Here is a 27598-nt window from a genome sequence, read left to right as displayed (position 1 = left end):
AGTTGTCTTGGCAGTATGTTTGGGGTCATTTTCATGCTGGAAGACCCATCCACAACCCATCTTCAGGAGGTTCTCATCCAAAGTTTTACAACACATGGCCTCATCCATTGGCCCCTCAGTGCAGCAAAGTCAATCTGTACCTTTAGCAGAGAAACAGCCCTAAAGCATAATGTTTCCACCTCCGTGTTTGACTATAGGGAATGTGGTGTTCTTAGTGTCATAGTCAGCATTTTTCTTTCTCCGAAAACAGCAAGTCGACTTGATGACAAAAAGCTAATTTTGGCCTTATCTGACCACAGCAGTTTATCCCAATCTTTCTCTGTTCATTGGCAAACCTCAGACTGGTCTGTACATGTGTCTTCTTGAGGAGGGGAAGCCTTGCTGCGCTGAAGGATTTCAATCCATGCAGGCGTATTGTGTTACCAATGGTTTGTTTGGTGACTGTGCTCCCAACTGCCTTAAGATCATTCACAAACTCCTCCCGTGTAGTCCTGGGCTGGTCCCTCATTTTTCTCATGATTATTCTTACTCCATGAGGTGAAATCTTGCATATAGGGCCATTAATGGTTACTTTGTATTTCTTTCATTTGTAAATAATCGCTCCAGCAGTTGTCTCCTTCTTACCAAGCTTCTAGCTGATGGTCTTGTAGCCCATTCCAGCCTTGTGGAGGTCTAAAATCTTGTTCCTGACTTGCTTTGACAGCTCTTTGGTCTTGCCGATGGTGGTGAGGTTTGAATGGAAGATAGATATTTTGTGGACAGTTGGCTTTTATACACATACCACATTGTTTTTAGGAGCACCTTCTTAAATTAATATGTGTACCACAAGAGCACATAACCAGTCTGTGAGAGCCAGAATTATTGTTGGTTGGTAGGGGATCAAATACTTATTTCCCTCATTAAAATGCAACTTAATTAATAACATTTGTATCATGTGCTTTTTCTGGATTTTTGGTTGATATTCTGTTTCAATCCTTTACCATAAACCTACTGTATGATAAAAATTATAGACCCTTCATTTCTTTGTAAGTGGGCAAACTTAGAAAATCTGTAGGGGATCAAATACGTATTTGCCCCACTGTATGTATGTATGTATGTATGTATGTATGTATGTCTTCTTCTTCTTCTTATAAATAATTCATTATTTATGTATATTATATTCTTCTTCTTTGTCATATGTTCTTCACCATAGTAAAATAATCACAGTGTATCTATTAGTTATTACAGACTGGTCTGCCTGACTACACAACTTGAGGTTCTGTTCTGCATTTTGACATTTGCTGTAAGTTTTGCTTTGCTGCTGTGCCACCTGTTCTTACTCCTCGGGCAGGGGCTGTAGTGTGTACGGTGGACAGGGAGAACTTAAAAAACAACTTGCCTTAACTTTGCTTTATGACATGAGACACTGGATATGGAAGTTAACAATCATAACATAAGCAGTTATACTCATATTTTACCATACATGATGTTATAAAGAGATAAACGCTACATAGGTTTATCTTCTTTCTCCTTTCTTTCTAAAATGTAACATTTCTTTGTTCTTGTCTTTGCAGTCATGCACACTCTACAGTACATCTACACTGCAGTCCCAGCAGGAATTAGTTTCCCAGAGTTCACGGCTATTGGCCTGGTAGACAGAGAGCAGTTTATGATCTACGAGAGTACGAACAGCGGGTCTCTTGAACGAGCCGAATGGATAAATGAGTTTGAGTCTGAAAAGTACTGGAAGAGTCCGCGAGAGGACCTGCACATCAACCAGCATCGTTTTAACAGAACATTTGCAACAGTAATAGAAGCTTTAAACCCTGAAAAATTATTTTCTGTCTAAAAAGAACTACAATATGTTAGTTTTTTTTTTTTATCTTGTATTGACTTACATGTGATTGTTTTATATGAGAGGTTTTGTTTATTATGATAAAATATGCTGAAATACCAGAATGTGTAGAATTTAATATTTATTTACTAACATAAAAATCAAGTTCTAATTGATGCCTGCAGTAATTTTTATTAAAATTTTGTATTGCTTTTTTTTTTTTTTGCCTCATTTTTCTTTATAGGTTCAAGGGTGCGTGAGTCTATGCGAAGAGTAGATCCACCGGTGACTCAACTGAGAGCGTTATCAATAAGCACACGCCATCGCTGTCAATACTCTGTCTCTGGACCAAATGCAATGTGGCACATACAGTAGATGGAAACCATAAGTTAATAAGGTATTGGGAGTGATGAATTGCATTTCTTGATTTTTGGCAGTAGGTCATCCACATCTGCAAAGCTGGTTCAATATATAATCACATATTTTCAATTGAACTTAATCCATTTGGTGTTTACATCAAAAACAAATAAAATAGAACGAGGGGCTTAAAAGACTGAACATTCATGATGTACAGACCTTAAATTTTTATTAAAAATATTTTTTTCATGCTATCTGTAGGAAAATAACCAGGCCTCTTTTACTTTAAGTAACCATGTTTTCCTGAAGTATGACTTTTCTTAAGTTGTTGAGGGCAGAGAATTTTTTTTTTTGTAACTGTTACAGTCACAATGTGTTAATACAATGCTGTTAGATGTTCAGGGTTAAGTAAATAGTTGCTTCCATAAAGGTTATGCATCTTTTTCCTCACCATGCTGTCTAAAACAAATGTTTGGAGTGCTTAATTTTGTAAGTGTACAACGTAATATATCAACAATTATATTGAAAGAAAAATTGCTTTGAAGGGGATTTTAAAAGAAAGTTGTTGGCTGAATTAGCTCAGGTAACAAGGAATTTAATTTGGATGGCCACTGAATAATTTGAATTGTGGAAAAAATCCAGACATGGGAGAAAAGATGTGAAAGATAAGGAATCATTAAATCACATCAGTTTTCTTTTATGTTACAACCAAGTCACATAAGTTCAATTAAAAGAAGAGCAAGTACTGAAAGAATGTGTATATTTGCTAAAAATACCCCTTTCATTATAACATAATGCTTTAAAATATTACATTACTGTACTTACCAAAATCTAGGGCAAACCCAAACTGCACACGAGAAATAACCTTAGATAGAAAGTAACGTTTCCGGCCATCTCCTATAGCTGAATCACCTGAGGAAAAGATATCAATATACATGCAATGAAAACCAAGTGATGAGCCAATCTGACTACATGTATGAAATGTTTAACTAAAATTATTAATTATACCCTTGAGTACAACGGTGAATGGATGAGCCCAGTTGCCAGGTTGTGATTTATAGAATGTTAACATTTCTCTTTCTCTATCCTGGGAACAGCTGAACAGTTTCAGGCTTGCAGTACTACTTGATTCCTGCTTGGAGACCTCTGTAACATTTTGGTGTTCTTCTCTTTCTAACCTTCTTTAAAAATATAAAAATAAAAAACATAAAAATGAAAATGACTATAAATGTCCATGTTTTACATTCCATTGTTTTTGTTAGAAATTTTTACACATATTACTTACATTTCACATTGGTCGACATGTTTCTGCATTTCAGTAACAAAACATTTTTGTTGGCAGTACAAACAAGCTATCTGTGACCTTTGTCCTGTTTTTTCCTCTGAAAACTTTTCAATGTATGAGAAAAGAAGTTAGACATGGCAAATCTTAACATACATTGTTCATGCTTCATCTTTGCAGTTTATCTACCTCCAAGCTTAGATCTTTCTGAAGAGGTCTGATGTAAATCATGCCACCTTTAATGCCAAGTGTACTGTTGCTCAAGTACTTTGCCGAGTATCCATCACCAGGACAAGGGATTATCTCCAATGACTTTGAGCGGGTAGCACCTCCAGTCTTCGGGAGTTCATAGCCTCCACCACCTTTCAGCTTCGGAAACTGTTTACAGAGGTAATCTGCAAATGCTCTCTCCAGCTTCAACTTCTCAGATGGGTTTGGAGCCTCACAGTCTCTTCTTTTAAACAAGCTGAACTGCATGATCTCTTCCATAACCACACTGGAAAATGTGCATATGGGGCACAAAGACTGCTAACTTCACTATGTGCACCTTGGAAACATTTTAAAGCAAGAAAACAACATTAATATTTTAACACAGTAAATATTTTGCAATAATTTAAATAATCATACATTTGTAACACTCCAGTTGTTTAACCGGTTAAACGAAAAAATTTTTGGTTATATTGCTAAACGTTTAACAGAGTTTGGAAATTATTAATGTTTCTGATAAAGAGAAGTGTAGCATATCAGTGTTCTCCTACTCAGTGCATTGAAAGAAGACAGTGGGCTATATGTTTATTTGTATTGAATTTATCGCAGAATATTCATGTAGGAGACATACTAATACATTAAAACTGGTGTTCAGTACTAAAAAGAAAACGTATGAAGATACCAGAACATAAAAAATATAATTTTGGATATTTTAGACAATTTTAAAACCAGACCAGACGCCTTTTACAGGTAAAGAAAGACGTTGTTGTCAAATTATGTTATGAAAATTAAATAGTTGATTATTACATAAATAAAATAATAAATAATAATTCCTCATCTTGACGGTCACTTCTTGCGCCTCTCATTGGAGGGGAAGGAGCAGTCGATAATGGAGTCCCGACTGATGTTGTCGGGACTTCATGTTGTTCCAGAGCTGCAGCCGCCTCTCGCAGTAGCTGGGACATTGACTTTTCCATTATTACATTTTAATTAGGCCTGAGCATTTGTTCTGACCGATGTCCGCGAGACTGACAAAATGCGGTCGACTGCGAGTGATGTCACTCCCCATACGATCATGCAATGGATTAGCAATTGCATTTGAATTTTGATCGGCTTAAGGCTCGATGCAGAGAAAGTGAAAAAGCAAACGTGGTAACGTTTAATGGGTAAAGGTGGTATCTTAATGGGCATGGGGCCCCTGGGTTATGTTCTGAGCCCCCTGCTGTACTCATTGTACACCTACAGCTGTGTAGCTGCTACCAACTCCACCATCATTATTAAGTTTGCTGACAACACAATTGTGGTGGGCCTGATCTCTGACAATGATGAGACGGCAACCTCCTCCTGAACATCAGAAAGATAATTAAGCTGATAGTGGACTTTAGTACTAAGCAGGAGAGGAACTACTAGACATCTGTCATCAATGAGAGCCTAGTGGAGAAAGTGGATAGTTTCAGATATCTCTGTGTTCACATGACACAGGACATGTCATGGTCCTGACACATCAACACTGTGGTGAAAACTGTCCGGCAGCGTCTCTACCACATCGGACGCTTGAGAGACTTTGGACTGTCACAGGTAGGTCATGATCAGTGTTGGGGACATTACTTTTTAAAGTAACTAATTACATTAGAAAAAATTATCAGTTATCAGTAAAAAGTAATTAGTTACATTACAGTGTTACTTTCTGATAAAAGTAACTAGAGTACTTTTCCATTGCAGAAAATTCAAAATCCTTCGTGATTCCTTATGCATATTGTTTTAGTTAATACATTTATAATTATTTTACCATCATCACTCAATGAAGTTTGACCCATAATCTGTTAACTACTAACAGCATGAATAGCAGAAGGGAGTGGGTTATTGGGGGTGGGGCTTGTAGGATGAGTTTCACACACACACACACACACACACACACACACGGAATGTGTTAACGGAATCACTGATGTCTGGTTCAAAGATTACATAAATTGTCTGAATAACGGATTACAGTTTTGAAAAGATAACTAAATAACTAAGTACTTAAATGGACCTAATGCGTTTGATTACTACATCAAAAAAGTTATCCAAGTACAAGTTCTTTAAAGTCCAGTGTGAAGTTTCCATAGTCTGTGATTTTTAGGGTGCCATGACATCTGCTGGTGTAGGCCCATGGTGTTTTATCAAGTTCAAAGTCAATGGAGCACTTCATGCTTCCGTCTGTTGACAAGCTTTAAGGAGATGCTGATGCTTTAATAGCAGGATTTATCACCTGCCCACAGTACCAACTGCCACCGACAAATTGCCTCCATGCCATACTACACTGATGCAGTAATTTGTGAGTATGAATTACCATAAAAGTTCTAAATTTCTGTATTATAAATAATTATTTGAATAATCTTAGAAAATATTCTGATACTACAAAAAACATTTTGAGATACTGATTTTTTTTTCACAAGCTGTAATTAATGAAATAAAAACAAAAAAGAACAGGCTTGAAAAATCTCACTTAATAAATTCTCGAAGAAAAGTAACGTTTTCCATAATATCCTAATTTTTTTAGATGCACTGCACATAGCCAGATTTCTGAACTTGTGTTAACCAAGTTAATATCTTGGATCTTTAGTTCAGTGGTTATGCATTTAATACTCCTGTAACATTAAAATAAATGGTTGACATTTACCTCCTCTGTTTGTTTTTTTAATTCAACTTTTCTTATTTAGTGGATTTGGTTCTGTAAAAGAACATTGGAAATATGTTCTTTCACCAAAAAACAAACAAACAAAAAAAGTGTTAATTTTACTTACATATCGCAACACATACCATAAAGGGTCATCCCAAAAATGTATACACACTTCAGGAAAAAAAATAAATTAGTTTATAACATACATCATACTATTAAGTTTAGATTTTTCATCAGACTCTGTATTTCACTTCAATGTTTTTACGTTTTATACATTTTGTTACTTTCTCCTAACTATAATTCTGAGAAAAATGTTGTACAGTGCTGTACTTTTATTAAATTTATTTCATAGCTTCAGTTACCAGTTACTTATTGCAGGTGCACGTTTTCATAAAATATTCTAACAATCATGGACTAGCACAATTATGTAATTAACATCCAATCTTTAAGTGTTTAATCACTGATTTGTTTGTGAAATCCTTTTAGTACTTTTGTACATTAAATACATTTTAGAGCATTGTGTTCTTAGGACTTAAACATAAATAAAACGTTTCAAGTCCAATTTTTTGAACTAGCTCCCTGCTGTCTTCTGCCTGTCTCTAATGCTGTAAAACATGTCTAAAGCTGTCTGTGCTGGACATAGAGCTGTGGCCCTGAATCCTGTCTGATCTCTATACTTTTTTATTTATTTACGTTTTTCTCCAGTGTTACTGCTGCTGGACGCACAGCTAATGCATTTACGTTTTTCAAACAGTTTACTGTTTACATACGCACATAAACATTAAGCAGATAGTCTGAGCAAAAACTCTGCATTTGGCAGGTGAAAAAAAAGGAAATATTGCGGCACAACCACGGCACGATGAAACCCGATAGAACAACAAGCCTCCTGCATGGTGTTAAATGAATACACCAGATTTTAAGTATTTTTATCAAACATGATTTAGCTTATAAGTTTGGACCACAGCAAATTTGCTTTTTATATTGGACATTTGCCAAATATATAAGATTCTCTCTTTTGTTTTGTTGTTGTTGTTTTTTTTCTTTTCTAGATGCTTATTTAGCAGGATTTATAAGGAGTGCTCAGGCGCTTCTTGCCCATCTCTGATGTTGTATCAGATTTCCCATGACCTCTTTTAAACCGCTGGGCAATTTACTTAATTTTTTATGTTATTGTTTTTAAAAATAAATAATATTGAGTTGGAATGAGTGATAATTGTACTTCTCGAAACTAATCAGTATAATTGCTCCATTACCAAATATTTTGATAGAAATGTATCAAGAATATTAAATGCATGTTAAAAATATAATTCAGTTAGTCAAATTTCTATTTGTAAAATAAACTTGAATTGTAGTGTAAGTTTAATACAAAACTAAAAGTTGTTTTTAGGCATTTATTTTGATATGTCCAGCTGAAATAATCACCTATGTGATTTTCAGAGATCTTATTAAGGTAACATAAATCTTTTTATTATTGTGAAATTCACAAGGCCACGAAATAATTTTTAGTGTATACAAATTATGGTAAACAACTTCTCTTTAAAAAGCACAGCTTTGGTTGCTTAACTAACTGTTTGAGGGAGTTTCAGCCATGTCTTCTGGATAAAGTTTCACCAAAAGGTTTATTTCACGAAGCTTTATTCTACTGCCATCTAGTGGACAACCTTTGTGTAGCAACTAGATCGTAATATCACAAGCAGCACAATAATATGTACATGCAGCTGCACTGTTTAATGAAATGTTTATGCGCATAATCAACACGTCTGAATCTTTTGAAATAATCTCATAGTGCACGACCATTTACTTAAACGCCAGTCACGTGATTCCGACGACCGTGAGGCTTCGTTTGTCATTGGTCATGTGATTCTTAGGGAACCGACACGCGCCTCGAGGCTCGAGACTTTTGGACACACCCCTTCAGCTAGACAGAACTAGTGATGGGAAATTCGAATCATTTTAGTGACTCGGTTCTTTGAATCTCGTTCATTAAAATGAACGAATCTTTTTTTTTTTTTTAGTCATTTCGTTCATTTGATCAGAAATAAATTAAAATGTTCCGTTTTCAATAAAAAGACACCCAATACGTCTATATACACAAATTTTGTTTATAGTTCCAGTTATGAAAATATTACAATGCAACTAAGGACCTAATATAATAAGCAGCTAAGGACATATTATAATAAACAGCTCACCTCTTATAACTTCCAGTCGTTCGTTTTTTTAAATCTATTGCACTGCATAGCGTCTGTAAGAGTCACGTGACAAAGGAACGAACGACTCAGAACCGAAAAGACTCAAAGGTAACGACTCATTTCTGTTTCCTGTATAACACATATGGAGGGTTTGCGGTAGATTCGTTCTTCTGAGTCATGTTAAAGACTCGTTCAAACAGAGCGAATCTTTCATCAACGACTCATCACTAGTACAAGTTTGGGATCTTCTGTCTCACAGTAACTGTATCATCACTAACTTTTCCTGCCTAAAGGTTTGGAGTGTAAATGGCCCGTGACAGCGCTGTAATTAAGGTTCTACTTATTCTCACTTTCTCTGTTCATCTTTCATCAGCAGGTGAGTTTAGAAATGTAGAGTTTTATTCTATAGACTTACACACTGTGTCTGTAATCACAGCAGGTTTACACCGTTTAAATGATCTGTCTTTAAATTCAGAGAAGCGAGGAGCAAATCACAGTGAGGGGAAAAAGTTTAACATTAATTTAACTGTGGATTTATTCTGCACCATACATGTATTATAAGATCAGAAACAGTTTCAGTTATGACATGTGATTGTTCAGCTGACTATAGTCACAAGTTCTGTTTTTTCTTTAAGTCAGGAGGGCAGAACCAACACTTACTGTAGGTTACTGTAAGACCACATGGTCTCAAAAAAACAGAACAATTTTCAAAACAATTTCTCCCAGTGTTCTCAGAGGAACTTCTTAATGTGTCATTCATTTCAGCAATTTATGTCCAAATGATCCAAATAGACAAGTATATCGATCCAGATGATGATTACTGTGCACCTGCTTATAAACCGTTTAATGATTAGTGTTTATACAGTTTATATGTTTTTACAGATGTTGTTGGACAGATGTTTACTTGAAGCTGTTTTACATTAACAGACTAATTCCTTTTATCATCATTACAACACTTTTATTCTATTTTATTTTATTCTATTATGAAATGGAATAATTTTATTCTGATCTTTTTTACTACTCTGTGTGCCTTAATTTACCCCCTGTGGATAAATGAGGGTTTTTTAATTGAATTGAATAATTGAAAAAAAAAAAAGGTTTTTAGATATTTACATTTTTATCTGACCAGATCTGACCACTCTGTTTTCTTATCTTCGTAACTCTCCATAAGCATTTGTTGTTGTTTTGACTGAAGTTCAAGCAAACTGTAATATTTACAATATATAAAACAGTCATAAAGTAGAGGACCTGAGGACATCACATACTGTACATCTAAAATTGACAAGTTTTTGCTTTTCGATTACTGATTGTGTGTGTTACTATGTTTAAGTATTGGTAAGATCATTTTGTATGGAAGTCTAACAGTGTCAAAACTTCTCGAAGCAAAATATCCTGTTGAATTACATGAACTGAACGAAAACATAATTTTATTAATGTAATTTAATCTGGATGGAAAAAAATCCATACAAATATTTAGTTATGCAATTTATTCTAGTTTTATATTTCAAATGAAAATTTAATTCAAGCATTTAAAATTGCTGTTTGAAAATACTGTATATTCAGTTAAAAATGAATATGTTAAAAATACAAGCTTGATTATTTTTCAACCTCACAAAGTCAGACTGCCGTTCAGGTATTAAAACTCAGGTAGAAAAAACTCAGGTCTTTATATCCTGTATATCCCAGATGCTGCAGTTTGATCCACAGTGTACTTAACCGTGTGCTTCCTGCTCCCTGTGCAGTCTCTTTCTCAGGGAACTCCTTGCTGATCAGAATGCAGAACTTCTAACTAACAGGCTGGACTGCCAATTGAACTGCAGACAAAAATGGGCTTATGCGATAAATACAGATCACAGTAAAGCATTCCATTGTTCTTACTGTGGTATCCCGGGTGCGAATCTGAAATTTCTTCCACCAAAATGTTAATACAAACATTTTGGCAGCCTGGATTTGTGAGGCTAAAAAATAATGAAGATGGTATTTTTAACAGCTAAATATATTTTTTGACCAGTATAGTAAGCTATTTATCTTTACACCTAATTGTAACTGCTTGAATTATGTTTTCTTTTAAAATATATAACCAGAATAAATTGCAGTCCTGAAAATTATAAGCACTGTAAATGCTGTAGGTTTTTTTTTTTCTTAACAGATCGTCTCTGGTTACTTTGCTGGAACACTGTTCCCTGAAAAGGCGGGAACGAGATGCTGCGTGAAAACGCTATGGAAACATCTTGTCGGTTGTGAAGCATGTGTAGATCAAACACGCCAAATCTTGGCATATATAAACTCGGTTGGGTGACGTCATCTGATAAGACGCACATGCAGGTTATAAATAGGAGTGAACCGGAAACATTCCTCAGATTGATTTGTCTGAACGGACGTCCGGTCACGTAGGCAGTGCGGCATTGGGACGCAGCATCTCGTTCCCACCTTTTCAGGGAACAGGGTTACAGCAAAGTAACCCCAGACGTTCCCTTTCAAAGGCTACACTCGATGCTGCGTAAAAAACGCTATGGGAACGAGAGTACCAACCCCGCCGCACTGCAAGTGTCTGAACCTCAAGGTTGTGTAGTGTGTGCGCACAAGGCCAAGAATGTCCCAGAACTATGTCTGGGCAGCTGACTCGAGGGCCCGTGAGCCCGGAGTAGCATGAAGATCCAGACTATAAATCTAACAAATGTGTGCGGAGAGGACCAACCCTCCCCGTCACACACTTGCTGCAGGGGAATACCTCTTGCTAGTGCAATAGATGAGGCGATCCCCCTGGTTAAATGAGCCCTGATTCCTAGAGGCGAATTAAGCCCACGCGCCTCATAGGAGAGGGCAATAGTACCCCCGGTTGCGGCCCCAAAACATGTAAAAGCTGCTCTGACTTACGCCACTGGCTGATGCGGTGGACGTAAATCTGAAGAGCACGTACTGGACACGTGAAGTCTCTCCTGCTCCGAAGCTGTAAAAGGCGGAGGACAGAAGGCTTCAAAAACAATAGGGTGCATGTTGGGAAAGGAACTTTTATTTTTTCGGAAGATAGTTCAGTGAGGATGCAAAATGGCCCTGAGACTGACAGATCTCCAATCCTCTTAGAGAGGTAACGGCCATTAGAAAAACCATCTTAAGGGTTAGAAACTTGAGGCGCTGACTCTAGTGGTTCAAAATGGGTGTCAATTGGATCTTCGAGCACGATAGATAAAACCCACAAAAGGGACCATGGCTCTAGTGTGTGGCCTCAACCGTTTAGCTCCACAAATGAAACAAGTAACTAAAAGGGTGTTTTCCCACAGTAACCCCATCAATCAGGACTTGGCAGGCTGAAATAGCAGTTATGTACGTCCTGAGAGTACTAGGGTACAAGCCCGAGGACAACTTTTCCTGCAGAAACTCCAGCACTGAAACAATTCAGCAGTGGACTGGGTCTACCTGCTTCGTCTTGCACTAAGTTTCAATACATTCCATTTAAGGACATAAGCTCTTCTAGGGGAGGGAGCCATAGCACTTAGAATAGTCTTAATTATGCTGGCTGGAAGACCAGCTTGACTTAGTTGGTCCCGTTCAGGGCGTCTGAGACACTTATTGGAATCACCCATGGTGAGCCGTTGAAGAGGCATACTAGATCGGAAAACCACACTCCAGTCGGCCAACAGGGCTATCAATAAGAGGCACAAACACTGTTGATGGACCTTCGCCAGGACTCCCGGGGTCAAAGCTATTAGGAAAAGCGCATAAAGGCGTAACCTGGGCCACGTACGGGCTAAGGCGTCCAGACCCAGGGGAGCTGGATAAATCAGAGAGTAGTAAAGAGGACATTTGCTGATCTTGCGAGGTAAAGTGGTCCACCTCGGCTACAAGAAATATCTCCCAGATTGACTGACTACTTCGGGGTGAGGTTTCTATTCCTTGTGTGTCAGAGATTGACTGGACAGTACAACAGCTGAGGGACAGGAACCTGGTGCACTAGCTATTTAGCGGTGCGAGCACAGTCCGCCCTGGCGATTAATATATGAGACTGCCATAGTGTTTTCCACCCGCACTAGGACATGGTAGCCTCTCAACTGCTGGAGGAAGTGCTTTAGGGCCAGAAATAGAGCCATCATTTCGAGGCAATTGATGTGCCGCACGAGAAGATGGCCTCTCCAGCTCCCTTGGGCTGGACGGTCATCTAAGACCGCACCCCAGCTCGTGAGGGAAGCGTCTGTCGTTAGCATCAGGAACGCCAAGATGAACTTAGAGTGGGACCTAGAGTCAGAAACCGGGGTCTGAACCACATAGGAAGGGTACGAAGCACCTGGCGCGTAACCTTTATTGGGGATTGGCCCTAGAGTGAAATCCCCAGGTTCTTAGCCACAACTAAAATGTTCTCATGTGCAGAAGGCCCAAAGGTGTCACCATGGATACAGCTGCCATGAGAGCTAAGATCTCTGAAAGTGATGGTCACTTTCTGGTCTAGCTTGATTTTCTTGAGGGTGTTGAGAATGGATTCGACACGGGCGGGAGACAGCTGTGCCGGCTTACGATCGAATCCCATGTGACACCCAATATGTTGTCCTCTGAACAGGAAAGAGCACGCTTTTCGTGGCGTTGGGACTCAATCCTAAGAAACAAAGATGTGCTAGGACGACATGCTGATGTCAAAGCGCTAGCTACTGAGACTGGGCCAGCCGGTCATCTATGTAATTCAAATATGGATGCCCTGGAGTTGTAAGAGCCAGAACTACATCCATGTATTTTGTATATGTGTGGGTGAGAGAGCTAGACCAAATGGAAGGACCTGATACTGGTAAGCTTCGCCCCCGAAAGCGAACCTCAGGAACCTCCTGTGTTGTGGCAATACTGTATTTCTATATGAAAGTAAGCGTCCTTCAATTGATTGTCACAAATCAATTGCTTGGTAGGATTTGAGAGCAATCACTTTGACAGTCAACATTTTGAAGCTGTATTTATTTGTTTTAGATAGCGAAACAGCCCGCGAAAATCAAAAAATTGGACGCAGGCCCCCATTCCACTTAGGAACCAAGAAATACCGACTGTAGTAGCCTGACTCACTGTCTGGTAGGGAAACATGTTCCATGGCCCCATTCCCCAGCAACTTCTGTCAGCAGATGCGCACTTTCCGGTTTCACTGAAGTGGAGACCACGCCGTTAAAACGCGGAGGGTGATGTGAGAACTGAATCCTGTAGTTTCTCTCTACAGTGCTTAGTACCCAAGGAGATATACTTGGCCGTAGGTTCCACACTGCCAGTTTCTCAGAAAGGGGCGAAAGTCTCGGCGGCTTGGTTAATGGGGGAGGGGGGATGTTAGATGTTCGGCATCCTGGAATATAGCAGGAAATGACCGAAGAACTAACATGTCGTTGGAGACCGGTGTTGTCCGAAACACCTGGCGACGGAATAAACTGCGTCGCCGAATAGGCTGGAAGGTGGGACAGGAGCATCAAGGAGGAAAGTTCGATCCTTACCCTTGATGCCTGTCAGATTTAACCATAGGTGCCTTTCAGCGGTCACCATGGAGGCCATAGAACGGCCAATAGCACAGGCTGTCTGTTTAGTCGCATGAAGGAATAAATCAGTAGCCCGGCGTAATTCTGTGAATGTTTCCTGATTCACAGTGCCGCTTGTGCTCACATCCTTCAGCACATCTGCCTGGTATGCCTGCAAAACCGCCATGGTGTGCAAGGAAGCGCCGGCCTGACCTGCTGCTTGGAACGTCTTCCCTACCAAGGTAGAAGAAGTTCTACACGGCTTGGAGGGAAGTGTTGGTTTCTTTGATGAGGATGATGTCCCAGGAGAGAGATAGCCCGCGAGCGTCTCTTCTATCTGAGGCATCACCATATAACCTCGTGCTTTTGCATCAACGATGTTCTAATAGAACGAAGTCGAAGGTACAAAAATATGAGATGAGAAATGTTTACTCCATGAACGAGAGAATTCGTTGTGGAGGTCATCAAAAAAGGTAGAGAGCGCAGTTCTGGCTCCATCTGCTGGCCACCCAACAAAAATCTGTCATCTAATTTTGTTTTGGGTGAGCTTGCTCCTGTGGCCAATCAATGTGCAGTCGTTCGACTGCACGCATTATAACTTCAAGTAAAGAAGATGAGCGTTCTGAGGAAGCTACTTCCATATCCACAGAAGCAGAGAATGAGTCTCTTTCGTACACCCACGAGAAGCACCGAAGTGCGCTCGTAAAGCAGAAGGAGAGACTTCGGGATCGGGGAGAGGGCGAGAGAAAGGGGGGACTCCATCTCTCGTGCCTCGGCGAGCTCAACTTGCGACCCCCAGAAGTGCAGTGCAGCTCGTGGTTCCGTGAAGAACGCGAGACGCGCGCGGAGCACCTTCATGGGAAGATCATCACAATGCTCACACTCTCCTCTAAGTCCTTCGAGAGCGTGGCTCTCACCCAAACATTCGAAGCAGAGGTTATGTGAATCGCCCTCCGGAAGGAAATTTTTGCAAGCAGGGGGACACCTAGCTCTAAACTCCGGCATTATTAGTTTTATGCTTTTATCTGCTTTGAATGTATTTTAAGCTTGACACACGCGCACAATGTCGGTGAAGACAAGAATCCGAGGAATGTTTCCGGTTCACCTGTATTTAAAACCTGCAGGTGCGTCTCATCAGATGACGTCACCCAACCGAGGTTATATAAGCCAAGATTTGGCACGTTTGATACACACATGCTTCACAACCGGCAACCTGACAAGATGTTCCCATAGCGTTTTTACACAGCATCAAGTGTAGCCTTTGAAAGGGAACAGATTCAGTTCATGTAATTTGACATGTTATTTTGCTTTAAGAAAATCTTGGTAATGTTATAATTCCACAGGATATAATTATTATTTTTTGTTCTTTTCATTTGCTTTACTTTAAATCTGATGAGTGTTATTAAAATACTGTAAATTTTTACAGACACGTACACACTTGTATATTTCTACACTGGAGTCACAAGACAGAATTTCCCAGAGTTCATTGCGGTTGTTCTGCTGGATGGAGAGCAGTTTGTATACTATGACAGTAACATCAGGGAGGCGATCCCAAAGAAGAAGTGGGTACAGAAGTTAAAAGCTGATGATCCACGTTTCTGGGACAGAGTGACCGAGAGGATGTGGGCTCACCAGGAAAGATTTAAAGTCAATGTGGCTATAGCAATGCAGAGCTTTAATCAGACTAAAGGTAAAACACACTGAGAACTTTAATCAGTAACACACATCCCTAAATACTAGAAATGGAATTAACCAATCACCATGCCATACCTAGGGGCCATTTTGATTTAAATTACGATTCTAAAAGTATAACAGTTTTATAAATATCCTGATTCAATATAATCTTTTCAGATTTTTTACAAATTTTAAGACCTTAAACATTTAAAAAATGTTGAGTGATAACTTTTAACTTTAATACCTTTATTCACCAGCATCATGTACAGTACCTTATAACAATAGTTTGTTTTTCATTTAAAAAACAAATGCAGCATTTAAACAACACAAACTTCAAATACAAGAGTTTAACATTTAACTTTAAATTAAATTAAAATCTCTAAACAAACTTAGAAAATATTTCATTCCCACCACTGTTGTGCCACTCAGGAGCTTGGCATGGAATCTCGTTTATACAGTAGGCATAAAAAAGAATCAATCACTCATCGTCTATACCGCTTTATCCTGTAGTAAGCGTCGCGGGGGGCCTGGAGCCTATCCCAGGAGGCTTAGGGCACAAGGCAGGGTACACCCTGGACAGGACGCCAATCCATTGCAGGGCACACACACATACTCACACACTTATTCACACACTACGGGCAATTTGGGAACACCAAATCAACCTAACCTACATGTCTTTGGACTGTGGGAGGAAACTGGAGTACCTGGAGAAAACCTACCAAGCACGGGGAGAACATGCAAACTCCATGCACACAGAGACGGGAATCGAACCTGGCCAGGAATCAGACCCAGACCTGGGAGGTGCAAGGCGACAGTGCTTACCACTACACCACCATGCCGCCTAGAAAAAAATCAATCCACCCTTTAAAATAATAGAATTTCAAGTCAAGTCAAGTAGGCTTTTATTGTCATTCCAACTATATACAGTTCAGTACACAGTGAAACGAAACAATGTTCCTCCAGGACCAAAGTGCTACATACATGCAACAACATAAATCAACAACACAACATATATTAACAACACACTTTACTGGAACCAGCTAGCTAACTAAGAGATCTAAGTTGCACTGAGTTACAGCTGAATGAAGCAAAAACTGTGCCTGTCTTCATTTTAGGCTGCAATGCAACTTTTAACATCTAAGTGAAAGGTATAACACCAACATGTCAGGGAAAAAAAAAATAAAAATCACTGGTTTGGGGAAAGATCACCCTGCCTCCTAAAAATGCCTTATAAACTCAATCAGGTGAAGCTAATCACCTTCTCAATGGCACAAACCAAGCGTCAAAGAAATTGTCTCTAGACCTCTGAGACAGGATTGTCTTGAGGCACGAATCTGGGGAAGATTACAGAAAAATATTCTGCTGCTTTGAAGGTCCCATTGAGCACCGTGGCCTCCATCATTTGTAAGTGGAAGAAGTTCAATCCTGTCTCGGAGGTCTACAGACAATTCATTTGAATTCATGCTTGGTTTGTGCTCTGACATGAACTGTCAACTGTGGGACCTTAGATAGACAGGTGTGCCTTTTCAAATCATGTCCAATCAACTGAATCAACTGTATGTGTATCTGTGTGTGTCTGTCTGTCTCTGTCTATCTACAGGAATACACACGTGGCAGCAGATGCTAGGCTGTGAGCTTTATGATAATGACACCACTAAAGGATACACACAGTACGGTTGTGATGGAGAAGATTTCATGAGTCTGGATTTGAAGAATGTCTCCTGGAGTGCAGCCAAACCTCAAGCTGTAATGACTGAAAGCAAGTGGGAGTCTAAAGTAAACCGCGCTAAATACTGTAAAGACTTCCTGACGTCTGAGTGTGTAGAGCATTTAAGGAAGTTTGCGACTTACAGCAGAGTGACTCTGAAGAAGAAAGGTAAACGGTGTAATCTTTTCAGTTACATTTTCACACACACACACATACACACACACACACACTTGCACCCCCACATACAGAGAAACATATTATTTAACCCCTTTACCTGCTAGCTAAGCAAACTGTAGCCAAAAGTCCAAAGGGGAGATTTGGACCTGATCTAACTCCTCCTACTTGAGCAGACTGTGGCCAAAAGTCAGCCTGGAGGGAGAGTCAGATCTGATCTAGCTTCTCCTACTTGAGTGAAGTCTACATAAAAATTCCAGAAGGTAGTGTCAGACCTGATCCAGCTTTTTCTACTTCAGTGGAGTTTACATAAAAATTCTGATCCAAGGTTTAATTTGCTTGTCATATGCGCCGTCACTGTAGACGCTTTGCTGTCTGGGCCTGGTTTCAGTAGCTATGAACTCGGTACTGAAAATGATTTTTCATTTATTGCACTCAAAACGTTCTTTGTGCTCTTTTAGCATGATTTACTGCATCAGTGTGGCATGGGATGGAGATGATTAGCCTGTGGCACTTCTGAGGCGTTATTGAAGGCCAGGTTGCTTTGATATTAGCTTTTGACTCATTTGTATTGTTGGGTCAGGAGTTTTTTATCTTGCTCTTGACAATAGCCCATAGATTCTCTATAAGGTTCAGGTCAGGTATTTTGACAAATCTAATGCAATAGCAAACCAGGTAGTGGTAGTTTTGGCACTGTGAGCAGGTGTCTACCTGCTAGCTAAGCAGACTGTAGCTTCTTTCTAGAAAAAGAAATTGCTATCTCTATAAAGCTTGTCAGCAGATCGAAGCATGAAGTGCTATACAATGTCCTGGTAGATGCCTGCATTTACTTTGGACTTTGGATAAAATACAGTGGACCACCAGCAGGTGACATGGCAGACTGTGGAAACTTAAACCGCACTTCAATCTTCTTATATTGCTAGAAATGCAACAGTTGTAGCCCATTTCGTGAATATACCGTATCTGCCTCTGTTGGCTTTTGATGCACTGACTCGAGCCTCCCTCCTTGTGAAGTTCTCCCAAGTTCTTGAATCAGCTTTGCTTGGCATCCTTCTTAAGGCTGCAGTCATTCCTGATGCTTGTGGCACTTTTCCTACCACACTTTACTCTTCCAGTCAATTTTGAATATGAATATGAATTGAATAATGAATATGATTCAATACAGAACCTTTTGTGATAATGATCATCTTCTGGACAAGTGTCACATCAGCAGTCTTCTCCATGTGTGTACTGAACTAGCCTGAGCGATTCACTGTATTTATACCGCATGGATTGTAATTTAACTCAAAATGAAATATTCTAATATTTTCTGGTACTGGATTTTTGATTTTCACTGGTTAAAGCCATAATTAAATATTTTTTCAATAAAATTACAAAACACTTTTTTTAAAATGCAGTGTATATGTTAAATGTATGTGTTTCACACCCTCACACAAACACATTTATTATCTATACCACTTAGGCCATTTCAGTTATCCCTGTCTTCAGCAATGTCCTCTTGCGGGACCTCTAACTGCTCTCAGGCCCCCGAAAGATACAGTGCTGTGAAAACGTATTTGGCCCCTTCCTGATTTTTTTTTTTTTCATATTTGTCACACCTAAATGATTGAAATCATCAAAAGAATTTAATATTAAACAAGGTAATCCGAGTAAATACAAAATGCAGTTTTAAATTTCATTTATTACCTAATTTACTTAACCTAATTTAATCTACTTAAAACCTACAGTAGCCCTGCTACATAACCCAAGTACGCTTGAACTTGAAGTCATGAACTGATGCCTGGACATTCTCCTTCAGGATTTTTTGGTAGAGCACATAATTCATGGTTCCATACATTATGGAAGTCGTTCAGGTCAGGTTCTTTAGCTGTTGTTCTGGGTTTTATGTGAGAGATTCACCCTGGATGAGGATGTTCTCCTGGAGTAATTTTGTTAGGCTGGCCAGTACTGATAAGGATTACCACTGGTCCAAGTTTTCTTCATTTGTGGATAATGGCTTCACTGTAGTCCCAAAGCTTTAGAAATTACTTTGTGACTTTTTCCAGGATTATAAATGTCAATTACTTTGTTTCTCATTTATTTTTTAGTATTTTTTTCATTTGTTATTCATTTGAGATAACGTGAGATATTTTTAGTGTTCTTGACTTTGTCAGACAGGCTCTATTTAAGTAATTTCTTGTTTCAACAGGTTTGGCAGTAATTAGGCCTGGGTGTGGCAAGTGAAATTTAACTCAGCTTTCCAAAAATGTCGTTAATTACAGTTCATTCATGATTTAGAAAGGAGGGCAATTACTTTTTTTTTTTTTTTTTTTTTTTTACAAAAGGCCAGGTAGGTTCAGACAGCTTTTGTCCTTGATAAATGAAATCTTTAAAAAACTGCATTTTGTATTTACTCGGGTTATGTTTGTGTAATATTAGTCATTCTGTAAATCTCACTTATTTAATTGTGACAAACATGTAAAAAAATAAATAAAATTAGGAAAGGGGGAAATACATTTTTTACAGCACTGTATAATTCCTGCAGCATATCCAGTTGGCTCTACCTGGTACACCTCCAGTGGAAAGCAACACTAACCACCTCAACTGACCCCTCTAGATGTGGAGGAGGAGCCGGTCTACTCTAAGCTTATTCTTGATTCTAAACTTCTCACCCAATCTCGGAGAGGAAGCCTGACACCCCCTACGAAAGATACTCATTTCAGTCACTTGTTTATGCAAACATTGGTCATTAACCAAAGTTCTTGATCATAGTTGAAGGTAGAGACATAGACCGACTGGTAAATAGAGAGCTTCACCTTATGACCCAGCTCCCTCTTTACCATTAAGGTTCAGTACATTGATTACATCCCTGAAAACAGAATCCCTGCAGAAGGTGCACCAACCTATGTTCAGGGGGAGCTCAGTAAAGGCATTGGACTCACTACCACCAAGTTGCCAATGTTGGGCCTTTAACCATGCTCCTTTAAACCTTAACTGCTCAAATAATGAGATAAAAATGTAAGTCGCTCTGGATAAGGGCATCTGCCAAATGCCCCAAATGTAAATCTCCTTTTCTATCACTCGTGAACAAGACCTTAAGATACTTAAACTCCTCCACCTAGGATAGGTTCTCCACCTCACCTTAAGGGAGCATGCCATCCTTTTCCAGTAGAGAACCTCTGATTTAGAGGTGCTAATCAACATCTGTCTCACAACTCTGTTTCACCTCACACTCCACTCAGTTGCAAACTGGTATATTCAAGGGTGAAGGCCCTCCTGTGATGGTGCCAGGAGTACATCATCATCTGCAAAAAGCAGGAATGTGACATCTTGACCTTAATGCCAGGCTCCTTATTCTTCGAAGCTATGTCTTGAAATTCTGTTCTTAAACATGACAAACAGTAGAAGAGACAAGGTGCAGCCTTGGTGAAGCCTAACACCCACATTGAACAGACTTAACTGAATGCTGAGTAGGCGAACACAGCTTTTACTCCAGGTATACAGGGACCAATATACATCAAGACCCTGCTGCCCTCCTCACTGGACCCACTACAATTTGCGTACCGTCCTAACCGCTCAACGGACGACGCCATCTCCACTACACTACATCTTGCCCTCACACACTTGGACAAGAAGGACACATATGTTCGAATGCTGTACATAGATTTCAGCTCAGCATTCAACACTATCATCCCCCAACAACTGATTGGGAAGCTGAACCTGTTGGGCCTGAACACCTCCCTCTGCAACTGGATCCTGGACTTTCTGACCGGTAGGCATCAGTCAGTACGGATCGGGAACTGCACCTCCAGCACCATCACACTGAGCACTGGGGTCCCACAAGGCTGTGTGCTCAGTCCCCTGCTGTTCACACTGCTGACTCACGACTGTGTAGCAACAATTCGAACCACATCATTAAGTTCGCTGATGACACGACCGTGGTGGGTCTCATTAGCAAGAACGACGAGTTAGCGTACAGAGAGGAAGTGCAGAGGCTAACGGACTGGTGTAAAGACAACAACCTGTCTCTAAATGTTGACAAGACAAAGGAGATGGTTGTTGACTTTAGGAGGACACGAGGCGACCATTCTCCGCTGAGCATCAACGGCTCCTCTGTGGGAATCGTCGAAAGCACCAAATTCCTGGGTGTCCACCTAGAGAAGGACCTCAGCTGGTCCCTCAACACCAGCTCCCTACACAAGAAAGCTTAACAGCGTCTCTTCTTTCTGAGAAGATTGGGGAAGGCCCAGCTTCCACCACCGATCCACCTTCTATAGAGGAACTATCGAGAGCATGAGCGGCTGCATCACTGTCTGGTTTGGGAATTGTGCCATATCGGACTGCAAAACCCTACAGCGGATAGTGAGGACAGCGGAGAAGATCATCGCGGTCTCTCTCCCCACTATTGAAGACATCTACACCACACGCTGCATCCGCAAAGCCACCAGCATTGTGGCTGATCGGACACACCCCTCTCACACACACTTCACACTCCTGCCATCTGGAAAAAGGTACCGAAGCATTCGGGCACACACATCCAGACTGTGCAACAGTTTTTTTCCACAAGCCATCCGTCTCCTCAACAAAAAGGGACTGGACTAATAAACACAAACACACACACACACACACACACACACACACACACAAACATTAGCACACAGCTTAACTACCTTAGAATATTGGGACTGGACTGACTAATCAACACAAGTGCAGACACACTGATCTACACCACCAAATTATCTTACACACCAACCTGTAAATGCTTCACTTTTTATCTTTTGTACAATAATCATTACTGGACAAATTTTTGCACTAATTCCTCAATTCTTGCTGCTGTTTTGAGGAATGTTTATGTTTACCCACTACCTCAACACCATATTTTATGTTCTGTTATGTCGTGGTTGCGCACTGTCACTTTGTTGTTGCTCTTGTTAGCACATTTGCACGTGCACTTTATGTTGTCTGTAAAAATGTTATACTCAGTTAGTTAGTTTGTGTTAATTTATGTTGTAATTTATGTTAGGTCTCTCTGTCCTGTCTCTGCTAGCCAGCTAACTAGGCCTCTTGGTTAGCTAGTTTAGTGTCTATGGTAATTTATGTTGTAAATTTATGTTGCATGTAGCACCTTGGTCCTGGAGGAACGTTGTTTCGTTTCACTGTGTACTAACTGTATATGGTTGTAATGACAATAAAGCCTACTTGAACTTGAACTTGACCAATAGCCCGCAAAAGCGAACCTGATATTCCTTACTCTCAAAGCACGACGTCCAACAAAATGCCTCAGGGAACTCAGTCATAAGCTTTCTTTAAGTCTACACAACACATATACACTGGATTGGCAAACCCCCCTGCACTTGGGGTCTATGTGATGTTGTACAGTCTTGTCAACAACAACATAGAAAACCTTCAGCATTTCCGGATGAATCTCATCCCCCCTTGCCACTGCAGAGTTGTTTAAATTCCTCAGTGATTTTAGCCTAAGTGGGGGCATTCTGACACACCTACTGCTTCCAGCAATACCTCCTGTCTCTACAATGTCTCTAGTCAAGGTTAGTGTTTCACCACCCTTGTTGAACACAGCGTGGACCATACAAACCCATCTGCTATGACAACACCTATAGACAGGATATAGTGTTTGTACTACACAATTTTACAACTTTGGGCCTCTGTTTAACATTAGAATAGATACTTCAAGTTTAAAAGATAAGTTAATCAACCTGATCCAAAGTTTAATCTTCCTCAGACTGCATATTTCACAAGACCATCCCATCAACTCAAGATACCTTTTTAAGTACACTGACGTTGACCGCTTTAATAGGTAATTACAGTAAACATAGACCTGAGAGTGCAAGTCGTGGCCAAGATTAGGGATTTTTATCATCATCCAGTCTTTTTTTAATTTTTTTTTTTTTACCAATGTGGTAAATTTTTTGATATCTTGGAATATTCCCTGATCCCTAAAAATGGTGTGAACACTTTTAAATTAAAATAGTGTTTCCCACTGGAGAATTAATTGTGTGTTAATTGAGACATTATAAGACATGTGATAACATGACTTAATGATAAATATCAGTGAGCACGTGGTGCAGCCAGGGATGTTGTATACGAAGGAATTTGTTTGTAAAGTCGGGAAGGCCATGCCCACAGAGAGCTGGAAGGGGCCACTCATGAGGGAGCAGTCAGGAGCGCCGTTCTGCCACTCCGCCACCTGTCGCCAGCCTTGTGCCTGCATGCCAGCATGGCACTGTCCCTGGAACAGCACGTGCACTTCCTTTCCTCGCCTTTCTTTCCATCTTCCTTCATTTAACCCTTTTCTACCCTTTTTCCCGTAAGACCTCACCTCGTATCCGTGCTTCATGGTGCCGCCTGTGCACATAGGGTCGAACCCGTTACATAATATTATACAACACAAAACTAGCTTTTACATTCTTGTAGCCAAAAATGTTTATGTACATTAAATTATTTGACTTAAATGCTATGTTTCTAATATTTACGAGGAAAATCATGAAACACTCTAATTAATTTTTTTTTTTATTATTATTTATTTATTTATAATAAATATTTATAATTAATTGCAGGCACTTTACTTCATGTAAAACAAAACAAAAAAATCTTACTGAATGTACTAATATCCATACGTCTGTGTGTCTCTGCAGTTCGTCCGGAGGTGTCCATGTTCCAGAAACGCTCTCCTTCTCCAGAGGTGGTGTGTCACGCTACAGGTTTCTTTCCCAAAGCAGTGATGATCACCTGGCAGAAGGACGGAAAGGACGTGCATGAGGACGTGGAGCTCAGAGAGACGTTACCCAACCAGGATGGAAGCTTCCAGAGGAGAAGCATTCTGAAAGTCCCAGCTGAGGAGATGCAGAAACACAACTACACCTGCGTGGTTCAGCACAGCAGCTTGGAGAAGGAGTTAGTGCGAGAAGTACCAAAAGGTCCTAATAAACTAGAGCTGTAGAGAGTGAAAGCTGATTTCTTGCTGCAGCAGATAATAAAGACTCTGTGCTGATTTAACAGGTGGAGGATCAGGTGGAGCACCGATTGCTATCATCACGGCTGTAGTCTTTTCTTTCGCCGCCATTGTTGCTGGAATTGTGGTCCGAATGAAGAAGAACTCTGGTGAGACAAGGAAGCAGGCCGATGTGAAGTTTATATATATATATATATATATATATATATATATATATATATATATATATAATGTATATGTGTATACTGTATATGTATGTTTGTATGTATGTATATATATATATATATTATTGATACTGTCTGTCTATCATCTGTGTTTCAGGATTCAAACCTCTTCCACCCTGTAAGTAAACCTTTCTGATCCATAAATGATTCTATTTTTATGATCTTTATGATCCATCGCTTTGTGATGGATGTGAGTGTTTTTCTGTTTTACTCCTCTGAAGGAGATTCTTCCTCCAACAACTCTTAAAGTGTGACTGTGTGACTTCCTGCTGAACTGAGAGAGTAAGACATGATGTAGTTTACAGTGTACTGTATATAGAATAAAAATCTGTGTGTGGAGAGAAAACCCAGCAGAAAAGCCTGCAGTAACTTTCAGTGTCAGCTCAGAGCTCATCCTGTTTCTGTCTGTCTGTTTCTCTAGGAGACATGGATCCTCTGCCAATGTTCTCATGTTCTGCACATTAAAATTTTTAAATAGTTTTATTATTATTATTGTATAATAATGGTGTATATATTTTATTAAATTATTTATATTTTATGAAAATTCCACTTTTGCCCATGTCTTTTTTTTAAGGAAACAACACTTCATGTCGGTCTGTATAAGGGTGTCCACTAACTCCCAGTTTATAATAGGTTTTCTGCTGCATATTTACATACATATAGTCTATACTGTAATGGATTTGATCACAACTTCAGCTGGTACTTAAAGAACAAAAACAGCATATTAAACCTCATTGTCATTATTTCCAAACAACCAAACTCTCAAAAATGTTGCCAGGTTTTGCGGCTGTACTGAAGTATGTGGAAAAGGCAAAAACTCACTTTTCTGTTTTTTTTTTTTAAATGCATGACTTGAAATGTATCAAACACCATAGACATGACAGAACTTGTGACACACATTAATGACAAACTCTTTTACATTAGATACACACTGGACTTTGTGCTTTTACATCCAAAAATGTTATTTTACACCTTTGGATGAGCCCTAATTTAAATTACGTACATAAAAAAAATGTGTGTAGTTTATGACCTACACAAGACACGTTATCTACCCCAAGATAATTAAAAATACCTAACTGGGTGGGACGCCATCCAAACTTAAAATAAATGCTTGTGGTAACATATTGGCTTTGTTTCATTGTATTCGGCCTACGGGAAGAGAAGATATGCTAATTTGAAATTTAAATGGAAAATGCCTTTAGGCTAAAAAAATCATGAAAAAAATAAATAACTTTAAAATAATGCATTATGTGCTTCACATAATTGCTTAAGTGTGTGCATTTGAAATCTCCTCAATAAATGCTATCTCACACCTTAACTCCACATTCTCTATAGGAAGGAATAAATCCAATGTTCAAAAAAACACTTAATTGACTTGGCTTGCAGAAATCGGATCTATAGAATTTGCTGTGTGATTTGGATAATGTTGCTGTTAGGAAATTTTTGACTTGGCTTGAAATACAGATTTTTAGTGAATTCGCTTTGTGATTTTTTGGCTTGCAAACACGAATTTTGAGTACCCATTTTGTTTTTATTTGGCTTTTTTGGGATATTCCATGCAAATGTCGTGCATGGGGTGTGTGAGGGCCTTTGCAGCCCAAATAAATGAGGGGATGTAGAAAAGCAAGCTTTCACCCAAATGACAGTTTTAATAAATTAAAAAATGTACATTTAACTTAAAGAAAGCAATATTCAACTTTAAAATTAAATAAACTACTCAAAAGGTCAAAAGAATCAAAGTTAAATTCAAGCTAATAAACTCAGAAGAACTTAACTGAATCCAACCGACCACAGCAGAAAGAACTTAACCCAACCCAAACTAAACATGAAAACAACTACCCACAATCCCCTAGACAATACAAGGGGAACACATTTATAGGGATGGACCATGCCATTTTTAAACACATAGGGGGAACCACAAGATTACAACAAACTAAAACAACCAAACTAACAAACATAGGTTTATTCACATTATTAGTTAAATAACTAATATAAACTAAACATATTAAAAAAACTAAACAAATTAAAAAAAAGAAAGAATCAAAACCATATACATATAGATACACACACAAACATAAAATGGCAGGCAGCCAGTTCCCACCCACAGGTACTGTACATGTTGGTACAGCCGGTGGAACCATAGTTGCGGTTGATGCAGCGTGCCAGACCTTAATAGTTGACGGACCACAGTGAGAGCTCAGTGCAGCAGTTCCAGGCCATTCACACCTCAACGGTAACTAAAACTCACAGAAAAATAATATTAACTTAAAATATACAGTACATCATCAACTAGGATGTGTGCACTCCCCCCAGATATGATGCACTTAAATAAATATCTAAATGAAATGAATAATGTTTGTGTCTTATTGTTTAATATAAATAAATACCAAAGCCATTAACTAAACAAAATACTAAATAACAAATGCAGTGAATGGGAATATGCACATGTTTAAGTAGACCTGTGTGTGAATGCTTGCACATATTACCCTTCAATGTGTGGCCTATGGCGGGCCATGACCGGGTGAGACAAGGCTGATGTGAAACAGGTTACAGGTTCCTTGGTGTTAGTGCGGACCTGAGGTGGACTGCGCATTGTGCTGCAGTCGTAAAGAGGAGAGATCCATTAGAGATTATACTTCTTCAGAACACTGAGGAAGGTTTATCTCTCAGCGAAACTGATGAAATCTTTCTATCACAGGTCAGTAGAAAGTGTTTTTACATACTGTCTAACAGCGTGATACAGAAACTCCTCAGCAGCTAACAGAAAGTTGTTTTAATGTGTCATAAACACTACATGGGAAATTATTGGACTTCCTCTGTCGTTGGTACGGTAGGGCCTGCAACACTGTGAGGGATTTTACTCACCCACTCCATCGTCTATT

General features: G+C 39.3%; 1 protein-coding gene across 2 annotated transcripts; it reads left to right on the top strand.

The window, feature by feature from the left end:
• The first annotated feature begins 8660 nt into the window (after nucleotides 1-8660).
• LOC128509186 (patr class I histocompatibility antigen, B-1 alpha chain-like) lies at nucleotides 8661-25246 on the top strand. 2 transcript variants are annotated; one of them, XR_008356012.1, is made up of 8 exons: nucleotides 8661-8886; nucleotides 15411-15674; nucleotides 17259-17534; nucleotides 24176-24457; nucleotides 24540-24641; nucleotides 24814-24834; nucleotides 24938-24998; nucleotides 25138-25246. XR_008356012.1 is itself a non-coding variant. In XM_053480811.1 (7 exons), coding segments are annotated over exons 1-7 (1017 nt in total). In that variant the 5' UTR covers nucleotides 8661-8816; the 3' UTR covers nucleotides 24940-25119. The 2 variants fall into 2 exon arrangements, 1 of the variants encoding a protein (XP_053336786.1); XM_053480811.1 differs by lacking the exon at nucleotides 25138-25246 and having other exon boundaries at nucleotides 24938-25119.
• Nucleotides 25247-27598: the final 2352 nt, after the last annotated feature.

The sequence above is a fragment of the Clarias gariepinus genome, chromosome 21, assembly GCF_024256425.1.
Source record: "Clarias gariepinus isolate MV-2021 ecotype Netherlands chromosome 21, CGAR_prim_01v2, whole genome shotgun sequence".
NCBI classification, from domain to species: Eukaryota; Metazoa; Chordata; class Actinopteri; order Siluriformes; family Clariidae; genus Clarias; species Clarias gariepinus.
Note: the sequence above shows the minus strand (reverse complement) of the source record. Positions and strands in the feature narration are given on the sequence as shown.